Source organism: Mytilus galloprovincialis, chromosome 8, assembly GCF_965363235.1.
Source record: "Mytilus galloprovincialis chromosome 8, xbMytGall1.hap1.1, whole genome shotgun sequence".
NCBI classification, from domain to species: domain Eukaryota; kingdom Metazoa; phylum Mollusca; class Bivalvia; order Mytilida; family Mytilidae; genus Mytilus; species Mytilus galloprovincialis.
In genome coordinates, this window is record NC_134845.1 from 21,388,195 (window position 1) to 21,415,367 (window position 27,173).

General features: G+C 32.7%; 2 protein-coding genes across 3 annotated transcripts; both read right to left on the reverse strand.

Annotated features, from left to right (window-relative positions):
• Positions 1–2,436: 2,436 nt before the first annotated feature.
• LOC143085312 (glutaredoxin domain-containing cysteine-rich protein CG31559-like) lies at positions 2,437–18,302 on the reverse strand. 2 transcript variants are annotated; one of them, XM_076261582.1, is made up of 6 exons: positions 18,093–18,302; positions 15,928–16,351; positions 9,837–9,854; positions 5,962–6,198; positions 4,641–4,706; positions 2,437–3,737 (listed from the first exon to the last, which is right to left on the reverse strand). In XM_076261582.1, the coding sequence occupies exons 2-6, from the start codon at positions 16,345–16,347 to the stop codon at positions 3,549–3,551; spliced, it is 930 nt and encodes a 309-aa protein (XP_076117697.1). In that variant the 5' UTR covers positions 16,348–16,351; positions 18,093–18,302; the 3' UTR covers positions 2,437–3,548. The 2 variants fall into 2 exon arrangements, with proteins under 2 accessions (XP_076117697.1, XP_076117698.1); XM_076261583.1 differs by lacking the exons at positions 9,837–9,854; positions 18,093–18,302 and having other exon boundaries at positions 15,928–16,558.
• Positions 18,303–19,347: 1,045 nt separating this feature from the next.
• On the reverse strand, positions 19,348–22,735 carry LOC143085313 (ankyrin repeat domain-containing protein 16-like). Its single transcript, XM_076261584.1, is given in 3 exon segments — positions 19,348–20,785; positions 20,788–21,256; positions 22,662–22,735. Coding segments are annotated over 2 exon segments (1,179 nt in total). The 5' UTR covers positions 21,253–21,256; positions 22,662–22,735; the 3' UTR covers positions 19,348–20,071.
• Positions 22,736–27,173: the final 4,438 nt, after the last annotated feature.

The following is a 27,173-nucleotide window of genomic DNA, read 5'->3' on the forward strand; positions in this document are numbered from 1 at the left end:
AAACCCTTATTTCAAATCACTCTTACGATTCAAAATCGACTGTCCAATGTACCCTTAATGTATGTCACACCAAGGCAATTTTTAATTCTTTCAATCTTTTCTACAATTTAGAGCACCACAGCTTCATGTATGAACTCAGAGATAGCGCGATGTCGTATTTTTTATTATGATGATATTTGGTATGCAGTTGTATTAGTATTGGCACATCTCATTACCATGGAGATTATATGGCCCCACCCCCCTCAATTATGGTCTATTGACTTTGTAACTTTTGCTTAGTTTTCATGTATTAGTTTGTGATTAGGTCAGTTTATGGGGAACCACTAGTGGTAAGTTAATGATAATTGGTTTGCAGTTGTATAGGCATTGGCATATCTCATTTCCATGGAGATTATTTGGCCCCGCCCCCTCAGTCATGGTTAATTGACTTTGAAATTTTTGCTTAGTTTTCATGTATTAGTTTTTGATTAGGTCAGTTTATAGGTAACCACTAGTGATAAGTTAATGACAATTGGTATGCAGCTGCATAAGCATTGGCATATGTCATTTCCATGGAAAATATTTTACCCTGCCCTCTCAGTCATGGTCTATCGACTTTGAAATTTTTGCGGAGTTTTCATGTATTAGTTTCTGATTAGGTCGGTTTATGGGGAACCACTAGTGGTAGGTCAATGGTATTTGGTAAGCAGTTGTATAAGCATTGGCAAGTCTCATTACCATGGAGATTATTTGACCCCGCCTCCTCAGTTATGTTTTTTTTTTAAATTCTGCTTAGTTTACATTATTAGTTTGTGTTTAGGTTTGTTTAAATGAAACTACTTAAGATAAGTCAATGGTATGTGGTATGCAGTTACATTAGCATTTGCACATTTCATTTCCATGGATATTGTTTAGTTATGTACCTTCAGTCATGGTTCATTGACTTTGAATATTTGCAAAACTAACATGTTAAAGTATTGCTATTTTAATTTCAACATTTGCATTATCAAAATTACAAAAATGCGAGACATATCTCTGTGATAACAGTTTATTTTAGTTTTCCTTCAAAACTAGAATAACCAAAACCACAAATATATATAAGAGGTAAACTCGACAGGAGAGAGAGCACCTTTTTACGGTGTTGGAGATCTGTTTGGAACCTCTCAGTGACTTATCGCTCACTAGATCTTCTTCCAGCTGATCCCAATGCATCACAGTCCTAACCTAGAATGAGTTCTTGTTTTGTTCGGTTTTGCAGTTTTTGATTGTGCTTCAACGTAAAATTTTACAAAACAAATCTCTTTAAATGCAAATTGTCTTCAGCAGTTTATAAGAGCTTTAGATCATTTGAATTTATGGATTTGAAATCTTGATGGTTATGTACATATGTAATTGATGGGAGGCACAATCATTTCTCAATATTTGAAACCTGACTTACTGTATATTTATACACCTATCGCATATTGGCATTGGACAGAAAACTTCATTTATATTGGTTTTGTGTGTTAAATTGATATTATTGATTGATAATGTTTTATTTAAATCTTAATTATACGTTTAAACTTTTCTTTAGATAGGTTGCATTCGATTCAGCTAATAATTTGAAAAAGGTCAACTAAAGTCCAAGAGACTGGATTGGTTTTTATAGTTTTTATATTATTATGGTTGCCTTTTAGACGGTTGTTGTTATCTATAGTAACCTGTATCGAATCAGTTTCAATACCGTTTTCCTCTATTACTTATTTATATCCATGTGTGTACAATGATTTTAGATAAACGCTATCAGTAACAATACTTTACAATCAGTTGGGTCCTATTAATGTAATATAAAGGACTTTATGGGTTGTTATTTTAAGTCAATATCCGCAGTTTTATGGCGTAATTGAGGAAAATTTCACACAAAAGGTGTTGAATATTTGTACTTGTAGTTTCCATGACAAAACATCACTGCGCGACCTCTACGATGAATTTACTTAGAAATGTACTAGTTCAATTTAGCTCCAAGAATGCATTCTTTCGGTGGTGGTTTTTTTCGAAACAAACAGCTGTTTTCAAATGTATTTAAATTCAAACTATTTTTTTCAAAACATATACATATATAGGAGAAATGAAACTTAATTGTCCGACTGTATTTTTTGTCATGTAATTTTCATTTAAAAAAAACATAGTGTCTTCCCTTCTTAAACAAATGTTTCCTTTAAGAAATTCAGAATCAAACTTTTTTTTCAAATAGAGACAAAAAAGAACAATGATTGGTACATTGGTACATGATACATAGTGATAATCGAAATTATAAAACCAGAAGTCTTTCCATTCAAACCTTGAATACAAAATTTCAGTAAAAGACAATAAATCATACAGTTTTAAAGTCCCTTTTTCCTCTACTGTCCTATATCTTAGCATATCAGAATGATTGATGTGAACAGTAAGAACTAATATACACAACATCATCACGTCTTAGAGTTAAACTTTTTTATTCAAAATTACATACATTTTACAAAAAAAACATTAACAATTATAAATACGAAGGTAATTTGCTTTAATCAGCACTTTGGTTTGACATACATAATGAAAATGAAAGACTAGCTTCATGTCAACAATACTAAACTGAAACCAGTCAGAGCCACTTACTCATTGATAGAGTTTTAACAAGCAACCAGACTAGTTACATGTCCACGATATAAAAACTGGAACCACAATTATCAGTGTAAAAGTAAAATACTGCAAGGTATGGCGGTATGCTTTAATTGACAGTCCTATATATATAAAAAAAAAAAAAAAAAAAAAGATAATCTCATTTTTTTTCTGATCACTTTATTCAGTGTTCGGCTTGCATATATCTATTGAAACTAGTGGCCAATTTAATAATTTAATCAAGACACAGCCTCCAGGGCTGGCAACAGTCTGATTTTAACCTCAAAGGCTGCATGGCACAATCTAATGTTAATTTCCAGGGCTAGCAACAACGTTAGCGTAAACCCCAACGGCTCGCAACGGTGTAAATGTTACACATTACGAACTGCTTGACATCTGCAAACCCATCCATGTCTTAGATAGCCTTATTTGTCTCTGCCTTACAACACGGGGTAAATGTGATGTGAAAGAAACAAAATAATAATAAGGATCATTTTGAAAATAATTATTGGTAGACGTTCAAAGCCTTAAAACACCATACATTGAGGAATTTCGAAGTACAGATGAAGGTCAAATAACTTCTTTTTTTTTAATTTGTTACTACCATTGTTTGACCTTGATTCGGGATTGATGCTGGTAAACAGACAGTATATATGTAAATGATAACAGAAACCAAGGATTCCATAACAACCACAAAAGGAGATCTTTAGTTTGATAAGAGGTACAAAAGAATTAACAAATTCGATGGATGTTGTATGACGCAGAAAGAGAGGTGTGAAATATTTTTGGATTAACATTACATATGGACAAGATTCGTTAGTATCATATCAGGCATTAACATCTGTCAATAAAAAAGTCCAGCTTTTCTATGTTCAGGCAAGGTTGCACAATAAACATATTAAAAAAAATCTTTAGTTTATTCAATATATACGTAGTTATTCTTGTTGATCTAGACACATATCACATCTTTGTAAGCCATTTTCATCACACTGCATACATCGAAGAGAATAGAATTCCTCCGTAAAAAAGTTCCTCTTTAATGACTTTTTACTACCATGACAATGTATGCATGGAATATATCTGTATCCGCCACATTTTTCACAATGAGATCGCACATTTATTTTCTGCAAAATTAAATTATAATACATAAATTGGTTAACATGATTTTCTCTATTTGAATAAAATATTTGTTAAGAGAATTTGAACTGTTGAGGCAAAGTCTTGGTTTTGTTGTTTGTTTGCGTAAAGTGCCTACCAGTAACCCAAGACGGAAACACCAAGTAATAAAAAATAAACCCACAATCTAACAATTCCTTGCAGTTTGAATTAATTGATTATAACAAAATAATTATTGTCAAAATTTATTCAGTAAACTACACATTAGTATTCAAAGTATTCAGTTTTGAACATAATAATGATATGTGATATATTATAAATATGACTTGGAGTCAAATGCACTTCTATGATCGTCATAAGATTTTAAAATATTGTTTGCTGTTTTTGCTTCTTTTTTTAAAAAATAAAACCATTTAAGTTTAACCAGTAAGCGAACACACACTTTTAAAACATAATTTTGGCTTTGACATACCTGAATGACAGCTTTATTTTGACAATTTGAAAAAAAAAAAACCAGTTGTATTAAAAAGTACAAAATATTAATAAATAAAAAACGGCTTATAATAGTTCCTCCTCAACCCCTCGTCTCCTTTCTCTTTAAAATTATATACCCCTGATGATTCTTCCATCGGCAGTTAACTTCCTATTTATCAATTATGTATACACCTGAATATATTACACGTGTGATATTTATATACCTTAAGGCAAAGGTGGACCATTACTACATGTGCATTATTCATAAATCTATTCTAAGTGGATTGTTAATCTGTCATATGAAGAATTTCCCTGTTTGTAGAATACTTACTTAGTGTTTATTGAGGGCTCTTTGATATTTAATTTATTACTAAGTTAAATATTTAAAGGTAATCAAATGCAGAAATATTGGTACGCTTAACTTTTAATTGTCTTACCTCAAAATGTTCTAAGATTTTCTTCAATTCACCAATTTCGTTTAGTTTTTCAAGTTCATCTTCACTCTGAAAAAGGCAGAATTTATATTGATTTGATTAAGACACTTCTACAGTTTACCCATTCAATTATCAAACGTCAGCAGTAATACATTAGCACTTGCTTCATGGGTAAAAGTTCAGAGGACCACCCCTGACAAAGATCGTCCAGCCAAATGTATATACAATAGCTTGATTTGACTTTTATATTAAGATCTTTTTGGTGTATATGCTATTAAACATGGTAAACCTCTGGTGTGATGTAATTCATTTTAGAAAACGTGTCGTGCGCATGTAGCAGTTGGTATATTTTATTTTTATCTCTTATATATATATATAGATCCATGTAAAGTACCAATTCAGCCTAAAACTAAACCCGATTAATGAGCACCAACTGCCTTCAAAGCTCTTATTGTGTAAGAGTTGGGCTGCATCCGCGCTGATTGCAATTGGGTTTGGCTTTTAATCTATGCATTATGGATATTTTAACTGTATAGGCGATGAAAAGGTACCTTTTCAGGTATCCATATTTCAACAGCATTCTGAATTCTTGTTTGAGTATAATTCAATTGACATTTCACAACTTTATAATACATGTACTAGTAGTTCTTATCTTTATTGATCTCAAACTTTGAATATAAGTGAAATCAACGCTTAGACAAACGAACAGTTATATCTTATCTACTTATTGTGCACACAGGTTTACTGTACGGGTTTTTTTTTTTTTTTTGCAACCACTAACTGTAGAAACACATAATAAATGTACCACTATTCATCATAGTCATACTTTTTGTAAATGTATATAACATTACAAATCGTAGATATTACATTGCTTTGTAAGGTTACACGTACGAATTGCTTTTTTTGTTTGAGTATAATTCAATTGACATTTCACAACTTTATAATACATGTACTAGTAGTTCTTATCTTTATTGATCTCAAACTTTGAATATAAGTGAAATCAACACTTAGACAAACGAACATTTATATATCTTATCTACTTATTGTGCACACAGGTTTACTGTACGGGTTTTTTTTTTTTTTTGCAACCACTAACTGTAGAAACACATAATAAATGTACCACTATTCATCATAGTCATACTTTTTGTAAATGTATATAACATTACAAATCGTAGATATTACATTGCTTTGTAAGGTTACACGTACGAATTGCTTTTCGTAGAAGAAATCCAATAATGCCTACTTCTTCGAACAAAATTTCATCCTGCTGGACGAATGGCGAAATCACCGACAATGCTTGCTAGCTATATATCTCGAGACTTACCCCTAATAAATTTCCATCGGCGAACACTTGTGGTAAAGAAATTTCATTACTACCCAAACGTTCCATTAATTCTTTTTGATTTTCACTATTCATAAACAAATCCTTTTCTTCATATCTAACCATGTGGTTTTGTAGGATCTTTTTAACAATTTTACATCGTTCATGAGTCTGTCTCACTACTGTCATACTTGTTGTATATATCACAATTTTCCCTATTTCTTGCTCTCTTATCTTTCTCTGAAATTAAATACAATGTTCAGTTAATGCATAATTGGTCTCCCTTCTCTTCGAAATCTATTTACTGCGCATCCAGTGCTTCTTACGCATCGTTTTATTTAACTAGAGCAGCGAACTGTTTTTATACGCCCGTCAAAATTTTGACGGGACGTATTATGGTATACAAATGTCCGGTGTCCGTCCGTCTGTCCGGCGTAAACATGTCGCACCGTAACTTGAGAACGACTTATCTAAATTTCATGAAACTGAATATAGTTTTTTTCTTATGATGGTCAAATGATCTGTATTTTTTTTTGGTGAAAATAAGATTTAAACTTTTTGAGTTGCGGCACTTTGTAACTAAAACAGTGGTGTGATTTTTTTTTTTCACATGTCGCGCCGCATCTCAAAAATGATTTATGATTATTGCTTAAAACTTCACACACTTTTTTGTTATATTAATCTTAAGATCTGTATACTTTTTGGTGATGATTCAAAATTTCATTTTTGAGTTATTGAGTATTTTGTAAAAAAGGGGGAGGAGGTTTTTACATGTCGTGCCGTATCTCAAAAATGATTTATGATTATTGCTTAAAACTTTACACACTTCTTTGTTATATTAATTTGAAGATCTGTGTACTTTTTGGTGATGACTCAAAATTTTATTTTTGAGTTATTGAGTATTTTGTAAAAAAGGGGAGGGTTTTTTTTTTACATGTCGCGGTATCTCAAAAACAATTTATGATTATTGCTTGAAACTGTACACACTTCTTTGTTATATTAATCTTGAGATCTGTATACTTTTTGGTTTGATTAAAAATTTTATTTTAGTGATATTTAGTTTTTTGTAAATAAAAAACAGGGTGGGGAGGGGGAGTTCACATGTCCCGCCGTGTCTCAAAAAAATAAATGGTTATTGCTTAAAACTTTCTCAGAAACTATTTAAGATTATTGCATAAAACTTCCACACAAGATGTCGGGCGTATCATGCGCTCATGGCGCAGCTGTTTATTGTCTTTTTTATGCAAATTTAAGACCAGTCATTTCCAATTTATGTTTGGTGGTTATCAATACAGTGATTGACTACTAACGAGGAAGTAAACCCAGATAATTAAAATCAGGGTCAAGAGCAACAGAGTAATATATAGACAGAGAGAATATGCAAATATGGCAAAATGTTAGCCTTGGCTATGTCACTGACTAAAACCTAGTTGATAGTTATATGCAGTAGATACAGCATATCATTAAGCATAAATAAAGGGTTGCTGAGATCGTGACGTACGAATATCATGTATAGAACTTCAACGATGTTATAAATACAGTGACCGCTATAAAATGGACATGCAAGAACTATGGTATTGCTTGAGTGAATATTCCACTTAAAGTTGGATCAGACATGGCTTTATTGGGAGCATCAGAACAACAGGTCATAACAGTCACACTAAGGCCACTTTAGTAACCAATAAGTTGTTATAAGTTAATACAACTTCGTGCTAAATATCAAGTTTATGTCAATTGATAAAAAAATGTTATGAACCAAGCAAAGCTGGCTTTAAAACAAATAACTCGTTAATTCAACATCGAGGTAACTGACAGGGTTATATGCTTGACTTTTTCTTGTAATAATACTTTTGGTTTACATAATTTTTCTTTGATCAAGAATATAGGATCGACAAAGAGTGTTAAAAAAGAAAACTAATGTATTGAAAACAGTAGTGTATGCCTTTTGTTTTTTCTTTAACTAAATCCTCTTTTGCCTAACTAACTATTTATAAACATGTTGTCCTTAAACGTCGGTGTTGTAAAACATTGCTATAGTTCAGAATTAAGAATTACTGCTGACGTCAGAATCATATATATTGTTATAGTGCTAGACAATTATTATTAAGTATTCATTAGTTTACTGTGCCCGGTGTGAAATCAGGGCTCATTTCTCGTTTATGTATTGTGGTCGCGGCATAATCAACCGTGTTGCCAAGAGGATGCAATGACGGTTACTGCAACTGATTTTTTGCGCACAGAGTATTGCGCTCTTCCTGACACTTTCGTTTTCGTAAATTTGGGTGTAAATTACCGATTTCGACCAAACAAAGCCGGGTAGTTCTGTTGCGCATTTCTGCACATATAATTGACAGCTCCTTCCCGTCAGCACATGGTTTACTATCAGACAGGGAAGTTTATTTGACCAGATTGTCAGTAAAGCTTTTAGTGTGTAAATGCATAGACAAGTGGGAAGTGTAATGTGTATAACCAGTGCTTTGAAAATAATTATTTTTGTAAAAATTTTAAATAACCACTTAGCTGAAGGTTAATATACAACCAACAAGCTTTATAACTCGATATTTAACAAATCGCTTAAACACATAGAAAAAATAACTGTATTTATTATTATCGTTGGTTTTCCTGTTTGAATCGTTTAACACTATAGTCATTTTGGGGCCTTTTTATAACTTGCTTTCGGTTTGAGCCAGGGCTCCGTGTTGAAGACCGTACCTATAATTGTTAACCTTTCATACATTTGGACTTGGATGGAGAGTTGTCTCATTGACACTCATGCCACATCTTCTTATTTATATGAAATAACACTGACGATGGAACCATCTTTCAACGTCTTTGTAGAAATTATGGTGTGTCAGATAAATAAAAAACAGTAACAAAAATATGAAGTGATGCACAACTTTAGGAACTGAAAACACGCAAATCAACGCCTGATTTCTGAGAATAATATTAAAAAAAAATCCCTTAAGGTTTGAAAGAACGTAGCGCATTTGTTTCCCGTCTTAGCCAGATGGAATAATTTCGGATGCATACACATGTATTAATACAAAGATAGTTATAAAAATATATATTATTCATTAAGTTTATTAGTTATTTGACGAGATCGATATTTATTTGGATCAAAATCGTGGTCTTTCATGCAAAAATCTTCAGGAATATATTGTACAGGATCATTTAAACGTTCAATTTTATTGCTGTGAAAATGATAATTATCTTTATTGAACGATTTTTTTACTTTTCATGACTTGGTGTTAAATCAATATCAATTCCAAAGAATCTGCTAGTCTGCGATGTGTATGTATTGATAAGCTATAATGTTTCTATTGTGTTCTTTCATGGTACCGTGATGAGATCGAATGAAAATATAGAACAACAAATGTACAGAAAGTACAACATTAAACTGTGAAACAATAAAGAAAAATAAAGAATCTTTATGAAGTTGTGCCCACGGTGGAAAACTATAATGGGCAACCGCTAAATGTACTAGACAGTAACTTAACCGAAGACAGATAAATCAAAAGACACGCCTCGTAGAGGTCATCATACGGTTTTAAATGATGAATAAGCTTTAACACCATATTGTGAATGTCTTCACACAAGCTGATTAAAAATACAGATCATGTGAACATGCAAAGCAACTTGGATCTGTATTTTAATCAGACATATGGCTGAAAATAGAAATTTCTATTCTTGTTTCTACTTAATTTCATCGGGTGAATATTTAAAGAGGTTCTTATCTAATTCTACTCGAAATCCCACATATAGAGTCTTGTTTGCATCAATTAGATGCTAATAATGTTCAATGTGTAAGGAATAATTGTTTAACATTTTTGTGTCTGGCATGCAACATGGACAAAATCAAACACACCAACCATACTCACCCATTCTTCTTCATCAATCTAACAATAATTGTAAAATTAAATGACTATGAGGCGTAGCTATAAGACGATATTTGATTAAAATTTTTATAAACTAATAGTTATGCTAAGAGTTAAAATTATTAAATACAATGAATTTATAATCTTTAACTTTTACAAGTAGAGGCTCCTAGTATATCATTATTGTATCCTTTTTGTGTTATTAGCAGTTGTTTTAAGGTAGATCACAAGTATATCTTTTTTGAGACAGAATTTTTTTATAATTTGCCAAAATAAAAATTTTACTATGCTCTTTTCAAAAATTTAATAAAAAGTATGGGTCACCGTGCTATTTTTCAAGCTATGAGCCGTTGAAAATTGCCAAAATTTGGTTAGTTTGTTCATGAAAAAACACATTAATGTGCATAAAAAAAACTCTATGAGATAGAAATTTGAAATAAATTGTGAGAAGAAAGGTTTCATAATATGTTTTAAGAAAATAAAAATAAAACATGGTGTCACCGAACTTGTTTTCTTGCTAGAACTAAAAATAAAAAATTTCCATATTAGCCCAGTATAAATTTTGTGTTAAAAGAGTTATCTCCCCTTAAATGGCTCATTTGAAAAAAAAATGATTTTAAAACCAAAAAAAAAGATATCTAGTTAAAATATTTGAATAATACCATTACATAACAAGTTTTCTTTAAAAAGAAAAAACAGTATAACCATTGAATTGCAAATCTGTTTTCAAATTTGCAGATTTAGGCAAATAACTAGACCGATTTTGTACTGAAATTGTACAATCCAAGATGGCGGTATACCATGAATCTACCTTAAATGGAAAGTTTCATTATTCTTCGGAATTATTAATTAACGTCCCCCAGCAGTTGCATCGACCCAACGGTTGTTCAGACCTAATGAAGATAATATGCTTATACTTTAGTGCGCATGATACGTATTCAACAATACATAAGACTCACAAATGGCTCATGGATGGAAACAGAAAGACGACTGGTGACATCCTAACTAAAGTGATATAAAATGTCGGGAGATATTTTGCAAACTTTTCTATCGATGCTAATCCTCAATGTGCCTAGTTTAAATATTGATCAAACTTTATATAGGACAAAAAAGGTATCTCCAAATAAGGGTTTCGGAACCGTGTTTTTTTACTTTGCTCATTTCCCCGAGCACATATACAGTTTTTGTCTCAATTTATCATAAATTATATACACAAAACGTTTAAATGCTACTTTTAACATTAATGTAATATAATATATTATAAACTCTAACAAAAGTATGCTTCCTTGTACCAAATTGTTTTGTTTGAAACGTAATAAAATGTAACTTATACAAAAGATGACGATTGAAATTTTCAAACTTATAAGATTATTGTTTAAAGGGAACCAAGGTGTAGTTTTACAAACCAGGAAGGGAAAGGAAGAGAAAGGTTACTCACAAATATATTTTTTTCCGTTCAATACTTGGTATTGTTAAAATACAATTGATAGCATTTTGAATCGTTCCTTCTTACATCTCTAAGTTTATCAAATTTATAATACATTTTTACTTAAATGAAAAATCATGTCGACCTTCTGATCAAGGCCATTTGAAATTTTTGTAACCACCAGGTGACGTTAACATAGCATGTAAAGCCGCAGTGTATGTATCAATCAGGATAGTTATTAATGGGAAATACAGTTTTTTTTCAAAACTGACTGCCTTTATTTTAGCTTCCCCATCATTAACCATTGACTATCGGTTGCCTTAGGTTTTAAAATATACACTCCGTGTGTATACAGTCTTCTTTCCTGAAACGTTTGAGATACCCTGAATGGGTCCATACTACAGCGTATATCTACTGTTTGTCAATACTTGACTTACAATGGATAGTTTTTTTGTGAATTTAGCTGTTTTACTGAAACCAAATTTGTAACTGCATCGAGCCGAACGTGGCAGTTTCAGTGATTCGTTTTAGAAACATTGTCCTTATAAAACTTGCCGTGAATGTATTTCCACGTCTTGGCTTTTGAGAAAATTCTTGGTGAACAAATGCTCCAAACGCAACCAATTCTTTACTTTTCGCTTTGACCCCGTATAGAATTTACAATTTTCAAGACCATTTTCATTTCCCAATCGTAACTGTATATTACTTTTCATATATATATAGCGAATGACGTGATTTCGAATTGTTATGAAAAGCAAACAAATTTATGTATATGTCATCGATAAAAGTGACTATTTTACAAAGTGATTTATATAACAGGTGCTTTAACACCATTTGCATGTTTAGGTGGGGTAAAACTTACATTATCATGTTTTATAAAATATATGACCAAATAATACGAGGTATGATCCTACATTATTACTTATGACCCTTGGCTAAATCTTTGTATTGCAACAAGTTATCTTATCTATATATAAAATATGTCAAAGGTTGAAAGTAACAACAGTTTATTGCAAATATAAATTGATTAAACTTGTTTTATTTCTGTATGATCAATACATCCGATGTTAACGTAGATATTTTACTGTACTTGTTTTTATCTACATATTTTTTTAGATTTAAACCTTGCTTTAAAAAAAGGGAACTATATACAGTGAATTTGAATTCATTCTTCCGTGTTCGTGACTAGTTGGCTCTTTTAAAATCATAGCTCTGGTAATGAAGGGTGATTTTAAATTTAGTTTTGTGAAAATATCTATCATCATCCTTACACATTTACTTCCCTACCAAACAAAGAAATAAGATCTGCAGTTCACGACACGATGAGAAATGTGTTTACTTTTATGGTTTTGTGACAATAGACCACATTTTGTTGCTATACATTTTCCCACATAATTTTAATGAAAACCCATTGACTGTTTAATTATATCAGCTATATTGCCTTCTCCGTCCGTTCACCCATCAAATATTTTCGTCATACTTTTCTCCAAAACTACTGAATAGAATGGTCAGCAATTCAAAAGCAATGAGATGTAATGTGGGTGTGCTTTTCGGATCTGTTGGACACCTACTTACGAGTCAGTGGTGTATGCATTATTATCTCGACAACGCGTGCATCGTTGCTATTAATACATTTCTTTCTCTTTTCATTGGGGACGCCTTCGGTTGCATGTATACTGCAAAATCAAACACCAGCTGTGGCTGATCTAGGGTTGTTCTTGTGCAGTGGCGGATCCAGAAATTTTCATAAGTGGGGGCCCACTGACTGACCTAAGAGGGGGCCCGCTCCAGTCACGCTTCAGTGATTCCCTATATAAGCAACTAAATTTTTTCCCAAAAAGGGGGGGCCCGGGCCCCCTGGGCCCCCCCCCCCCCCTAAATCCGCCTCTGTTGTGTTTGGACCCCCGGCCCCATTTGTTTTTACAACTAATGCTTTTGTATGTGTACTTGTGGTTGAAACCCCCTAATATTAAAAAATGCCTACATCCGCCTGAAACATAACATTAAGTGACAATTGTAATATCCATTTTTTCAGGATTAATTTTAAAAGTCATTTTGACGGTCCTGAATTCAAATTCAATTTGATCAGGCATTTAATTTAGGACTTTCGGTGCAGGGGGGTTAATATCGTCAAGTTTCTTTCATCCACAAATCATGTGTTTGCGTGATGCTTAGTATTTTTGTATATTGTTTTTTTTTTTTTTTTTTCTATTTAAGCATTGATTTTAAACAACAATTGACTATTGTAAACAGCCTTCAAGTCAATATATAAATATTTTGAAAACTCAAAGTCAAATCGTTTTATGGGCACATAAATGTTTATTTAAAGGCTGATTTTGTCCATAAGCTAAGTAGTAAATATTTTTATGTGCAGTACACACAAACTTGAGACGTTAACAAGTGTTTATTACATATAAGGTACAAAATGTACGTGTATGTCATACAAATATTTGTTACTTTCATGCGGTAAAACAAAGGTTACGAAAAAAGATGTGAATAATTTATCATGTCGTTTTCATGTTCACTGTCACAAGTAAGACTTCCATCACTGTCATTAGCCCTATTTTACATTATTTCAAAAAAAAAAACCCGAGTTCATTAAATAATACACTAAATAAAGTTCGTCAGCTTTTTACATATGTTCAGGTCGTCATTGTTATGTACTGGTTATATATCGGACAGAATTTACATGTATAGTTGATAAGACTTGATGTAAATTGGCAGGTGTTCCATAAGCACAAGGGATTCTGTCTTGTCTAAGGATTCTTTTATACAATATCCCACATCGTCATACATACCCACAGGGAAAACAAAACTAGTAGATGCAAGAGGGGCATAACTGGGAGGACTGGGTGGTACCTTTCTCGCATTCTTAATCTAAAACCTGATTATTTCTCACGCAAAAGCATCAAATTGGGTACTATTTTCTCGTTCTTATTATTTTTCTGTTTTCTCTTATCTCATAATCTTTAATCTAATCTCTAATTGCAATGTTTATGCTCGGAACACAACAAAAACACAAACACACACACACAATTCATTTTATACAGTCGTCAGTGATGGCCAAGGGTCTAAACAATACATCTAGCTCTAATTCTGTTGGGCTTCTTTAACATTAACTATAAATATATTTACATGATTCATAGAAAAAGACAAACGCAACTATAATTGAGTTCCTAATTTGAGCATACAATTAAAAGACTGGCAGGGATAACTAATCTTCAGATTCCAACCCTCTTCAGCCTATTAATCCGGAAGAACGAAACAAGTCGGGGTACATTAAAAAAAACGTCCTATAAAAAGCAGTACAGGAAAAGCGCTTAGCTTTATACAATTGTAAATACAATGTACTGCAGCGATCCATTGACCAGTCTGGTCAATACAATGTACTGCAGCGATCCATTGACCAGTCTGGTCAATACAATGTACGGCAGCGATCCATTGACCAGTCTGGTCAATACAATGTCAAGGATGAGTAAGTTTGGCTTAAACATTCGCATTAATTCTAATTAAAGATGAGAAAGTTTTAAACCAAGATTAAAAGGGATTTTAAAAGTTATTTACATGTACGTGTAATTTAACATTTCAATTATAGATAATTCAAATGTAGTCATTATAAATAACAGGCTTTTGAAAGATAAAGAGATCGATGAAATACACATCGGGAGGACCTCCTTTATCAAGAAATCAAAGGTTTAGAGATAGTAACTCATACATATACAGATATATGACAAAACGAATTCCAGAGATTAACTTTGTCAATGTTTGAACAAGGAAGTGATCCATATTACCAAATCATTATATTTGTTATTTTTATTGGTTTTCCTTATTCATCAAAAATAGTACTCGGAACTAATTTTGCAAAAACTTTATTTTTAACAATAAAACCCAAGACCACATGTCAGGTATTTTATTGCTTATCAGTGTTAGGTAAACTTTGTATGTTTAATTAAATTTCATTAAATTATTCTCTCTTCCTGCAAAATTATTCTAATAACAATAACAAATCAATACCATTCAATCAAAAGTCATCAATGTTTTTCACAATCAATTTATCGATACCACTAATTTTTCACAGTGACATAAGGTTTCGAACTTTTGTTGTTATTAGATCAACTAATACATCAATCGATCAACAAATCGACATATAATACATAAATTAACAAATTAATATTGTATAATATAGAAAGGGAAATCTGAAAGTCATGTCAAAACCCGGACATCTCTACCAAAATGACATTCTCATCTCAAGGCCGCTGGTTAATTTAATTAACTTTTGACATAATTTGACGAACAAAGTGCTTACTAATGAACGGTTTTTAAATTTTACGAATTGTTATTTTAATTAGACATGCCTGTGTAATTTGACTGAATTTCCATTTGTATTGTATAATGTATAAATATATAGATAAGTTCAGCCTATTGTATCATTATGATTTATAATGATTTTAAATAAAGTTATCGAAATCATCACATATTAAATTCTCAAGAATGCAAATATCATGGTAGATGTTTAGTGGGTGGGTTTGGCAGCAATTGGGAACTTCATCTATTAGCCTACTACCATATCATTCAGATATAATATCTAAATAAAATCTATATGCTCTACCCTCACTGGATACAGTAGACCTCAAACTAGACCATTTCTGCGTAACATTAAAATCTCACCGTGTTATCTGGTGCTTCTCTCATAAACGTATTGATCCCAGCTCGAACCCTGTTTTTTAATCCTCGCACAGAACCTTTCCGACTAAGGATCTGCTTCTCCTGAAGTGAAGACGGATCTAGTACGTTACGTCTGCCAGCAAACGTTTTCTCTGTAGAACCATCTCCGCTCTCTAGGTCTAGGTAAAATGGTAAGGTACCATTACCATTAATTCCATTTAGAGATAAATGTTTAACATGGTTCTCCAGTTCGGCATCAGTATATCCATTTCTCCCAAGTTTACAGTACTTCCTTTCGTCCACTCTATTGTAATCCAAATTAAAACTAGCTTCAGACTGGCTTCTCTGTAATCCAGTGAATTTTTTATGCTTGCTTAGAGGTGTAACACAGACTCCAGAAGAATCCAAATTGTTAGTTTTCATTTTTCTTAAATAATTAACAATGGTATAAAATTAACGCCTATACTTTTTTTTTAACAACAACGTCACTAATCTAAACATAAGAATTCTTCATATTGTGTATCTTTCTTTAGGTGTGGTCGATACAATCAATTAAAAAAAAAATATTTCCCTGATGTGCGCAACAGACAACTGCAAAAGCAACTGTCATTTTCCACAGGTAAATATCTTACCTGAGTCTAACCACGTGACTATCATCTGATATCTGATCGTTAAACATTAGCTAAATACCAGAATGGACAACTTTACAAATAGGTACATAGAGTTTAATGTTTCAAACAACATTATTAGGATGAAAACAGGATACCTTAATGTAAAAACAACGGTTTTAATTTATTTACATAGATACAGTGACTAGAACTGCCCTTCATAATATTTTTGTTTGTTTTCCAAAAAAGAATGTTAAAAATGGAAAACTTGACTTTTATTTACAATGATTATCTTTCAAAATATTCAATTTTATTGAATTGTCAATGGGCGAGGTAAACAAAGAAAATCAAAACATCAACTTCAGTTGCATTTACAGGACCCTGAGACGTGTTATACCGTACGGTGACCAATAGTTGTTAATGTCTGTATTATTTTGGTCTTTTGTGGATAGTTGTCTCATTGGCAATCATACCACATCTTCTTTTTTATATAGTAGTCTCAGCAGGACCAGGTCAAGTGACAAGGAACACATTAGCCTTTCCATCAATTACACTAGATATTCATGATTTTTATGAATAATCATATTGTATATAGTATGCAAGGAAATAAATACGCTATACTCTTCCAACATTCAAGGAAGAATTAATTCAGAAAATATGTATTCTTTTAAAACATTGTGTAAACTAAGATTTGAATTTTTTGTCTAATTTGCTAAGTGGTGCAAATTGTGATATATAGAACATTTGAGAGAAAAAATACAAAGCATGATGCGATTTGAGGGCCAACCTCAGGACATTTTCAAATTGGACTTTCGAGTGCAATTTTCTGTAATACTTTTATCTGTATTTACTTTTTTTTAAAGTAAGAAAAAAAAAGTTTCATAAATAAATATATTTTATTTGATTTACATCCGAGTAATTTAGAAAGTTGGATTCAGTCAAAAATACAAAGAGGTAGATTCAGATATCAGTAAATGGCTGAAAGGAGTGTTTGTGTTAGTATATGGACTGTCCCTGTTATATTCAAATGTATTTTAACAATTTAAAAAATGATGCTTTAAATTTCTGCGTTGATCCTGCTCGATGCCCTTCTTCCATATCCCAGTGGTGAGAAGGGGTAACCGACATGAAAACTGGCAATTTTTTTTCTCTCGCTTAAATGTCCTGTCATTTCGCTAAAATGTTCATTGCCGGTAAATGGTGTACTGTTCGCTTGCTATCAGTTGTCATATTTGATAATTAATGATATTAGAAATTAAGATACATGTACATGTATACATAGGGTTTGATGAATATATTTTAAGAGCAAGTTTAAACTTTAAATGTTTATGATTTTTACCAGTACATGACAACCTATATATATCAGAAATTATTAGTTGTATACAAATGAATACCAAATTAATTGATCATATATCTTATGTTAATTATTTTGACAATAATAATTTCTACATGCATTTTGTATGCGTTTCATGCATATTTGATGATATATTGCCAATAAATGAATGTGTATTGCTTGTATAACACTCGTTAGTAGTACATTAACTGTCAATATAGTTGTACCTTTTATATAGTTTGTCCTAAGTTGAGTTCTCTGTTGACACATATCTATCAGTGACAGCACGAGCCTACGAACCTCTTAAGAAGACATTAGTGGTGTCTTGCAGCACATTACCATACATATGTACAAGACGTCTATTATACAGAAATATCAAGGAAAAGCTGTTTTCGTCTATTTCGCACAAGCAAGTGATGTTATAAGTGATGCAAGTGTAACTAAGGGCAAACGTTACAGTGACAGGGGAGGTAATGACGTTCATAACGTCAAACTGTGACATATTGGGAAAATATGCATTTTCCGACTAGCATTTTAAATTATTACTGTCTCAGACTGATATTTATAACTTGAAAACGAGTTCATGAACCCCTCTTTAATTAAAAAATAAAATTAGGTTTGAAGACGTATGAAGACTATTTGTACCATATTTTTTTTTATGAAAGTCATCGATGATTTTTTTTTTTAAATTAGACAAATGCTTAACCAGCAAAAAAAAATGCTTTTTTTCTATAATTTTGAAACTTGAAATAAATATTTTTAAAGAATTGTCATCATTTTATAAAGACACTCCAAACTTCCTGCTCTTCGAAAGTCATACCAGTCGGCCCACTCATAGCATATATACATATGAGATTTATTATTACCTTGAAATCTGCATGATTAAGAGGCATGACGTATTCGGACAAGTTTAATTAATTATCGAAAACTTTAATTTACTGATGATTATAAAAAGGTTACTTCATGGTCAATCTGAATATTTCCAGTTTTTTTATTATAAATATTAATTTATTATGCATTCAACTGGACATTTACTGAAACGATCTTTAATAACTTATTTTTTTTTCTTTTATATAAGTTTGAATTTTTCACTATTAATTAATTATTTTTAATTTAGCTTAATTTGTTTTCATTATTTTGTTTGAAATCCGTGATAAAAGAATTACGTTATATGATTTGAAAGTGACTTATAGACCCAATGGGTCGGGTGTATTTTATTGTGTATGTAATATATTGTACTTTACTGAAATGTGATTACACATGTCACTATAATAAAAAAAAATTACTTACTTACTACTTACTTATTTGCAACTAGACGTTTATCTTTGAATTGGATCTCTACATAATATTTATAATAGCACCAGTTTTCTTCTAACTGTCATATTATAAAGGAACCTGGATCGAAACTATGATTCCTTATAAACATATATAAGGTAAAGTATGTACTTCAACAACAAAAAATAAAATATGCAACAAAGTAAATACATGTATAAGATTCTATATTTTGGCACATTTAAATCGCAATACTGGCCCCACGATGAAAAAGCAAGTTAATTTAATAAAATGCGATTAATTACAATCTTTGGTAAGGGTAAGGAAGACATTCCTGAAAATGGCAAAGAATTGTTTCTGAAATGACTTCTAATAGTTGCGACAGTGAGCATATATAGGGATACTGGTTTGTCACGTTGGTCCGAAAGTAATTGTTTCAGAACTCCATCCAAGTCGCCATTGTCCTCAGAATCAGTGCTAAGTAAAGAGTCGCTATCATTATCATCGTCGCTATCATTATCATCGTCACTATCAATATAACACTTGCTATTGTCGCTTTTTTCTTCTTCTTTCAATATGTTAGACGCCATAGATGAAACACGCGAACCATTCTGTAATAAAAGAATTGCAATTTCTTTGTGATCCTTGTCCTCCATATCTTCAAGCGCAATATCTAATGGGATCATTTGTCTTGAATTTATTTTGTTTACTTCGGCTCCATGCGCTAATAGCAGTTTTGTAATTTCAACCGATCCTATTTCTGCACATTTGTGGAGGGGACTATCTAGGTATTTGTTACAAATCGTAACATCCGCATGAAGATCAAGAATGTTGCGTACAAATGTTAAATTTTGTTTCTCTATTCCTAAGAATAATGCAGTTTTATGGTGATCATCAATACCGTTAACATTACACGTTGTCGATCTCAAGTGGTTTAAAACAAGTGCCAAACATTTCTCCGGTAAGGAGACAGCCGCATGGAAATAATGTCTGGCCCAAACTCCTGCAGCATTTTCGTATCTAATACTACTTCTTTGAGAAAATACCACATTACCCGTTCTGAATTGTTTATAATTGCTACATACAAAGGCGTGTTATCATTTATGTCCTTCCGTAAATTTACTTCAGCTCCATAACTTACCAACAGTTTTGATAAATCTAGTAGATCATATTTAGCAGCAAACTGTAAAGGTGTCATATCTAGTCTTTCCATTCGGGTTGTTACTAAAGCAGACTGGTCAACTCGACAACCTGCATCTAAAAGCCACGTAAACACATCTAGCTTTACTTCTCCTTTCTGATAGCTTGAACACAAACGTGCAATCGGTGTTGAAATGTAAATCTTTGGACCATCCTCACATACAAGGTCCGATTTTAAGTGGTCGCCCACATTTGGATTTGCTCCACACATAAGAAGTAATTTTATCAAGTCTGAATGCCCGCGTGTTGCAGCGAGAATTAATGGTGTTTCATGGCCATATTTTGTCACGCTGTTAACGGTCTGCATAACCATTGGTTGGACCTTTTCTGAAATATAAAGTTTGAAAAACTTTTGTGGAATTCTGTTTTCAATATGAACCCATTTAGACATTATTATGACCAGACTCTTACAATCCCCTTTTTTTGCAAGTGTATGTATTGGCGCAAATCAACAAGACGCTGAACGATATCATAGTTGCTATTTTCTATTGCAAGATGAAGTGCCGAGTTGCCGTCTGCATCTTTCCCCGTCAGATGACACCCAGCATTGACCAACCAATCAACGACTTCAGTCTGCCCTGATTTCGCGGCAAAACAAAGAGGAGTAAGTTTGGTCAAATCATCTGGTTTATTCAAAAGGCATCTAGGATGACCGATCAATTTTTTTACAATTTCAAAACGTTCTTTTCGCATTGCAAGCAACAAAGGAGGTTCTCTATCATAATCCTCTCCATTTACGTCACATCCGGTATCGATTAAATAAAATGCTATGGTTGTTTGGTTGTCAGATATTGCAGCACATAATGCCGTTCCTCGTAATCCCATGAGTTTGTCAATAGCAGCACCTTTTTGAATGAGGTGTCGAACTCTTTTCTCGTCTCCATTTTCTATAGCTTTGTGCAACAGTTCTTCCATTTATCTGAAAGAAAATAGAATGGTAAAGATCTAAAATATACTATAAATTCTAAGGGAATTAAACATTTATATGACAGAGTGCTGCTTTCTGGGTTTTTTTAAACAAAGCTTTATGGTAAGGAAAAATCGTATATCATTTTTTCCTTGGTTATCAATAAAATATCAAACATGTCATGACGAATAGCCAAAATATTGTTTTCTAAATCAGCCTGTTAAAATGTTTCCCCAAAAAACTTGAAGACTGGTAATATATTCGAACTCTTGCATAATGGTGTAGCCGCTTAAGAGGGTGGTAAAGGGTTTCGTGCAACGCCGGTGTTTTGCCATTTTTATTCCACGTGCAGCCGTGAACAAGGTTCGTTTTTCACCGTTTTCGTGTAATCGGTAAAAAGATCAACGTGCAAGAAATTTTTAATTGTTCGTTCATCGTGAAATGGCAATTTTATTTCGCGTTCTTCCGCGCAGATACCCTCCCCCTTTTACGCCCCTCGTTTAAGTAGGACCATAGGACAGGTGATATTTCAATATTAGGCAGTGAAGAAAATTAAAGGATTTGGATATTTAGAAGCTATACAAAAGTGCTCCAAGATATAAAGGCAACTTTCAACATCTTTGCATCTTTTCCTTGGACATCTTTGATGATTTGCTCATATGTTAAATATATATAAAAATCTAGATTCGACTTTTTAAAAAAAATCTAGTAAATAAAAACCCTGAAATAAACAACGTACATGTCAAGTGATGGCAATTGTTTAACGGGTCAGGTCTGATGGGCTGAACATATTTTTCATGTACCTAACATTTACCGAAAATATTTTTTTTTACTGCAGTCTTTTTGTACTTTTTAATGCGAAAAAAAAAAATTCTCAGTAATATACTCCGCAAGGAAATGGGAAACGTACGTAAGGGAACGACCATTTCAAAGGGTTTAGTTGGGGTGGGGTTATATTTTTTCCTAAAAAATAATGTGGTCAAGCGGAATTAAACAAAAGATCATAACACCCTTTTAAAGTTTAAAAATGGTTGCTCCCCAACTATACACTAACAGTATGTAATCATCGAAGTCGATGGAATATTGTTATACCTAAAGAAGAAAACGAAGTACATGACACAAACTTGTCATGTTCTAGTGTATGATTTAAGTTTCTGACAAATAATTTTTCCTGTATTAGCTGGTTAGGGCACGCTTGGTGATGGAATAAGTACCGGTCGACTGGTATGCGTTTTAGATTGTGTATATGGGGATATATACAGTCCAAAATTATCTATGTGACTGTCCAGAACGCATACCAGTTTACTGGCGCATATTTACAATGAAAACATCTATAAATAAATGCTACGAGCCTACGAGCCTCAGTAGCCTGGTTTATAAAGAGTTCACGTGCGAGTCAGCCTAGTGTCAGTCTCACCTTTGCAGAAAGCGTCCTTGTTTACACATCACAGTCGTTTAAAGACTTTAATGTTATGTATAGGTATACCTATATTTAAAACGCTTTAATGTTAAGTATAACAAGTTAGTATTTTAAACTTGTAAACTATATTTCGGATTTTCTCCTTTCACAACTTAAAAAAATAATTTTAATCGTTTTGCTCACAAAGTGGATTAGGATGACATAAGAAAATCCTAACTTTACAATAACATATAATCCGTCAGTGATTCATTTAAAGAAATATTGTGATTTTAAAACATGGTACTGCTTTAACGTTACCTTTATTATTTATATTTATACTATACTATACCTTTGATACCTATACATGTATATAGATATACACATTTAGTTCTATTTAAAATTCAGAAGAATACACGATTGAATGAGGATCCGTAATGGCAAGCGATATGTGTCAGATGCGGATTCAGGAGGGGGAGGCTACCCGACCTCCCTTTTTGGAGAAAAATATTAGTTGATTATTAAGGGTATCAATCATGAGCGGAACCTCGCTCATTGCAGTCAGATCGTTTTTGGTTTTAGTCATTTGTTACCGAGATTTTCATCAAACCAACGGGCTACAGGCATAAGATTTAGCCTTGTATTTATGAATCCGAAATGCTATATATAGCAGTCTGGATACCCAAGAGTAGGCTGACTGCATTAATTTGTATGTTTTGATATGCCAAAATAAGACGTGGTATTAGTGCCAAGGATACAGCTCCGTCAGATACCAACTGACGTAGAAGTAAACAATAAAAGGTCCCCGTACGGCCTTCAACAATGAGTAAAAACATACCGCAAAGTAAGCTTTAAAAGACCCCGACATAGCAAATGTAAACTAGAGAGAAAATTAACGACCTGATTTAAGCAGAAAACCACGAACAGACGAAAAACAAATGTGACAACCACTGAATTACAGGCTCCTGACTTGGGACAGGCACGTTGGTACTAGTAATATATGTTGTAGTTTCATAAAATGAAAATATTCATGTCAGTTGACCGTGTTCCATCGGTATTCTGCCAGATACATATTCAAGCCACATTGTACTTCAACTGGTTAAACAATTCTCAAGATGATATGTGTACACGAAATTATTTCCTACAAGTTATAATGTAAAATAAAGAATTGTGGGTTGAATATCAAGCAACAATTACAGCATTTCATATCAAAAACCTTATATTTTACAAGGATATCTAATTAAAAAAAGATTCAACAGGCTCAGTGTTTCTAAATACCGTGAAATTGTAAACTCAGTCAGAAAATCAAACCTGTTATACAATGTATATTATACACTAAGTAATCTTAGGCAAAAGAGAGGCGAAGGATACCAAAGGGAATTCAAACTTATAAGTCGTAAACAAACTGACAACGCCGTGGCCAAAAAAAAAAAGAAAATGAAAAAGACAAACACCTGTACACAAGCCAACATAGAAAACCTACAGAGCCCCGATAGGGACATGCAAAGAAAAACAAATATATTGTGCACACAACATAAATAAAATGTGCGTACATAATAATATACTGGGCGTTAAATTCTTTGACCTTACGCATGGTAAGGGGCTTCAATGTCTCTTTTTTTAAAATGACACAAACCTTCAGTTTTTTTTATCGACTCCTGAAGAAGTTACGTTTATTTCGTCTGAAACTTGGTTTACCAACAGATGCGTTGGAAGCCTCCAATTTATATCAGAGTTTATTGGAACGGTTTGAAATAGACTTGACAATAGAGCGAGAACACTTTCGAACTTATGTAGACTTTGATAATATGGTTTTACCTGTTTTCTTGTATCTCTTCTACCCCCCTTTTATCTTACAGCCTTAAAAAAGAGAGAGAGGAATAGTGGCATCTGAAAATAAAATCTCGTCGACTGAATGTATCTACTGGTTTCACTTAGTATCGTCGTGAGGCTAACGGTCTAATTTACAAAACAATGAACGAAGAACAAATATGATATACAGCATCAAACGACAACCACTGACTTACAGGTTCCTGACTTGGGACAGGCACACCATCTTTATTGGCCCTCATTCCTATCCGGTTTGATTTTATTTCTTCCAAAAATTGTATAAGGGCGGGATCAATATACCGTTATATAAACATCAGACCGTACTGGTTACCGCAACTTTGGATACACCAAACCAGGTACTTCATATTTGAGAAACAGGCATAATATGCACTCGTGATCAATTTTAGAATTCATTCATACATTTTTGTATTACTCAGAATTGTCAAGCCAATGTGTGTTCTACAAGGATCCACAGTCCTCCACCTTTCATATGCTAACTTAATAAGTAAACAATATTATACATAGTTCTATATTTACACCTATCCGTAGAACTATTTTGTTTTAAATATGTACTACTTTCCTGTACGTTCTTTTGTCACCAGCAATTAACACACACCATGCTGGAGAAATTTGCACAGACATCCAAGCACGCTCCATGTAAGTCTTTCTATTTTTTTTTTTTGGAGACAAACAAAAAGAGAAAAACAAAATGAAGAGGAAAAGAAAAGAAAAAACCTTCTTTAGAGATTATATGTTGTTTTTCTTTTTAAATCAACAATAGTCGGACTCTTTTTGAAAGATAACGTGTCTCTTAAAAGAGCTGTTTTCAATGGTCTTTGTTCTGTAATATGTTTGGGTGTAATCACGATAGCTGCTTCTTCTGCAGTGTTAAGATTCTTAAAAGCTGGGTCTGCCTCTTACACTGCAATTAGACCGTGTTTCTCCTCGATTCCATCAAAACTTTGTTTCTGTACGTATTTACAAAACATTGAAAATATTATCTTATCTAAAAGCTAATGTTTATCATTTCATGACACCCCCTTTTTTCTAAAAGCAATAGCAAAACATAAAAAACAAAGAGCATACTAGTAATATATGTTGTAGTTTCTTAAAATGAAAATATTCATGTCCAAGAACTATCGAAGTTGACCGTGTTCCATCGGTATTCTGCCCTGGGACTATTATACTAGTTAGTATAATAGTCCTAGTTCTGCCAGATAAATATTCAAGCCACATTGTACTTCAACTGGTTAAACAATTCTCAAGACGATGTGTACACGAAATTATTTCCTACAACTTCTAATGTAAAATGAAGAATTGTGGGTTGAATATCAAACAACAATTACAGCATTTCATATAATAAAAACTTACATGGATATCTAATAAAAAAGACTCAACAGGCTCAGTGTTTCTCAATACCGTTACATTGTAATTTTAGCCAGAAAATCATACCTGTTGTACACTGTGTAAATTATACACTAAGTAATCTTAGGTAAAAGAGAGGCGAAAAATACCAAAAGGACATTCAAAATTATAAGCCGAAAACAAACTGGCAACGCCGTGTCCAAAAAAGAAAAAAGAAATTAAAGACAAACAACAGTACATAAAGCAAGTTCACAATTGGGATGCTGAACTCATATATTTTGTTGAAAAGTTTTGTTTTAATCACCCATCATTGTTTAAATGCTAGGAGTAATTCAAGTTATGAGACAGACTTCACTCTATCCGTTGTATTTTTTATCACCAGTTCGATGGAATGTATGCGTTCAACCTAGTCACCAAATTTTGAATTATTTAGTGAGAGAACATCATTTTTATAGCGGAAAGTAAAGTTAAAGGATTCTGCTAGCTTCTTTACTTTCTTCCTTTAGACGTTCCTATATGAAGTCAGCCTCATATGAATGAAGAAACAAATCGGCAAGAGGGGCACAGTTGGTTCCCATTGAAATGCCGATATGAGGCTACAAAACACGGCCTCCAAAAGTAATAAGTATTTTGTAAATCAGGAAAACAAGCATCTTGATTATGTCAGTTTTTATAAAGTATGATTTATCCCTCCCTAAGAAGAGAAACTTGAACCTACGTAAGCCATTCTTTTTTATAAAACAAAACATGACCAACTCTTTCAATTTGTCGTTTAGGTTGGAATGTGGATACTTGTGTAAAGTGTAGAAAGTCAGATGTTTTAATATTGTCATGCAAGAGGAAAGAGTTTTAGATTGATTCTGCTCTAAAAGATCTTTGGACTTTTCAAGTACCCACATCTGATTCAAGCCACCTCTAGTATAGTTTTATAGTTTTTTGAAGCCCGGCTTTGATTGCTGATATTATTTATGTTAACAATTTAGAAAGAGGTCGGAACCCAGTAATGCAGCTTGTTCGTAAAAACTATCATGTAGTTTAGGTATCCAATACAGTGAAGGAAATTCAAGTTTCATCTTTGGTTCACATTTAAAAGGAACATAGAATAGACTGAATTCCTCCTTGTTAAGTGTCGTAGGGGTAGGTGTTGAGTTTTCAAGACCCTGAGAGTTATCAATACCTAACGTATTTATCAACCAGTTTGTGTATAGTGATTTAACACCCAAAAAAACTGATGTGTTTGACTTGATCTACGGGGACAACAACATATTTGTTAGGTAAACTGTGATTTAACAGTATCTTATTAGCGTCATCGCCTGCATGGTAAACTTGTTTACAGTT

Excerpts from the sequence above, each read along its gene's own strand:
- LOC143085312 (XM_076261582.1), bottom strand. The coding sequence starts at position 16,347 with ATGAAAACTAACAATTTGGATTCTTCTGGAGTCTGTGTTACACCTCTA. Across the intron at positions 4,707-5,961 it reads CCGATGGAAATTTATTAGGG|AGTGAAGATGAACTTGAAAA; the intron begins GTAAGTCTCGAG and ends TGCCTTTTTCAG. Across the intron at positions 3,738-4,640 it reads AAATCTTAGAACATTTTGAG|AAAATAAATGTGCGATCTCA; the intron begins GTAAGACAATTA and ends TTAATTTTGCAG.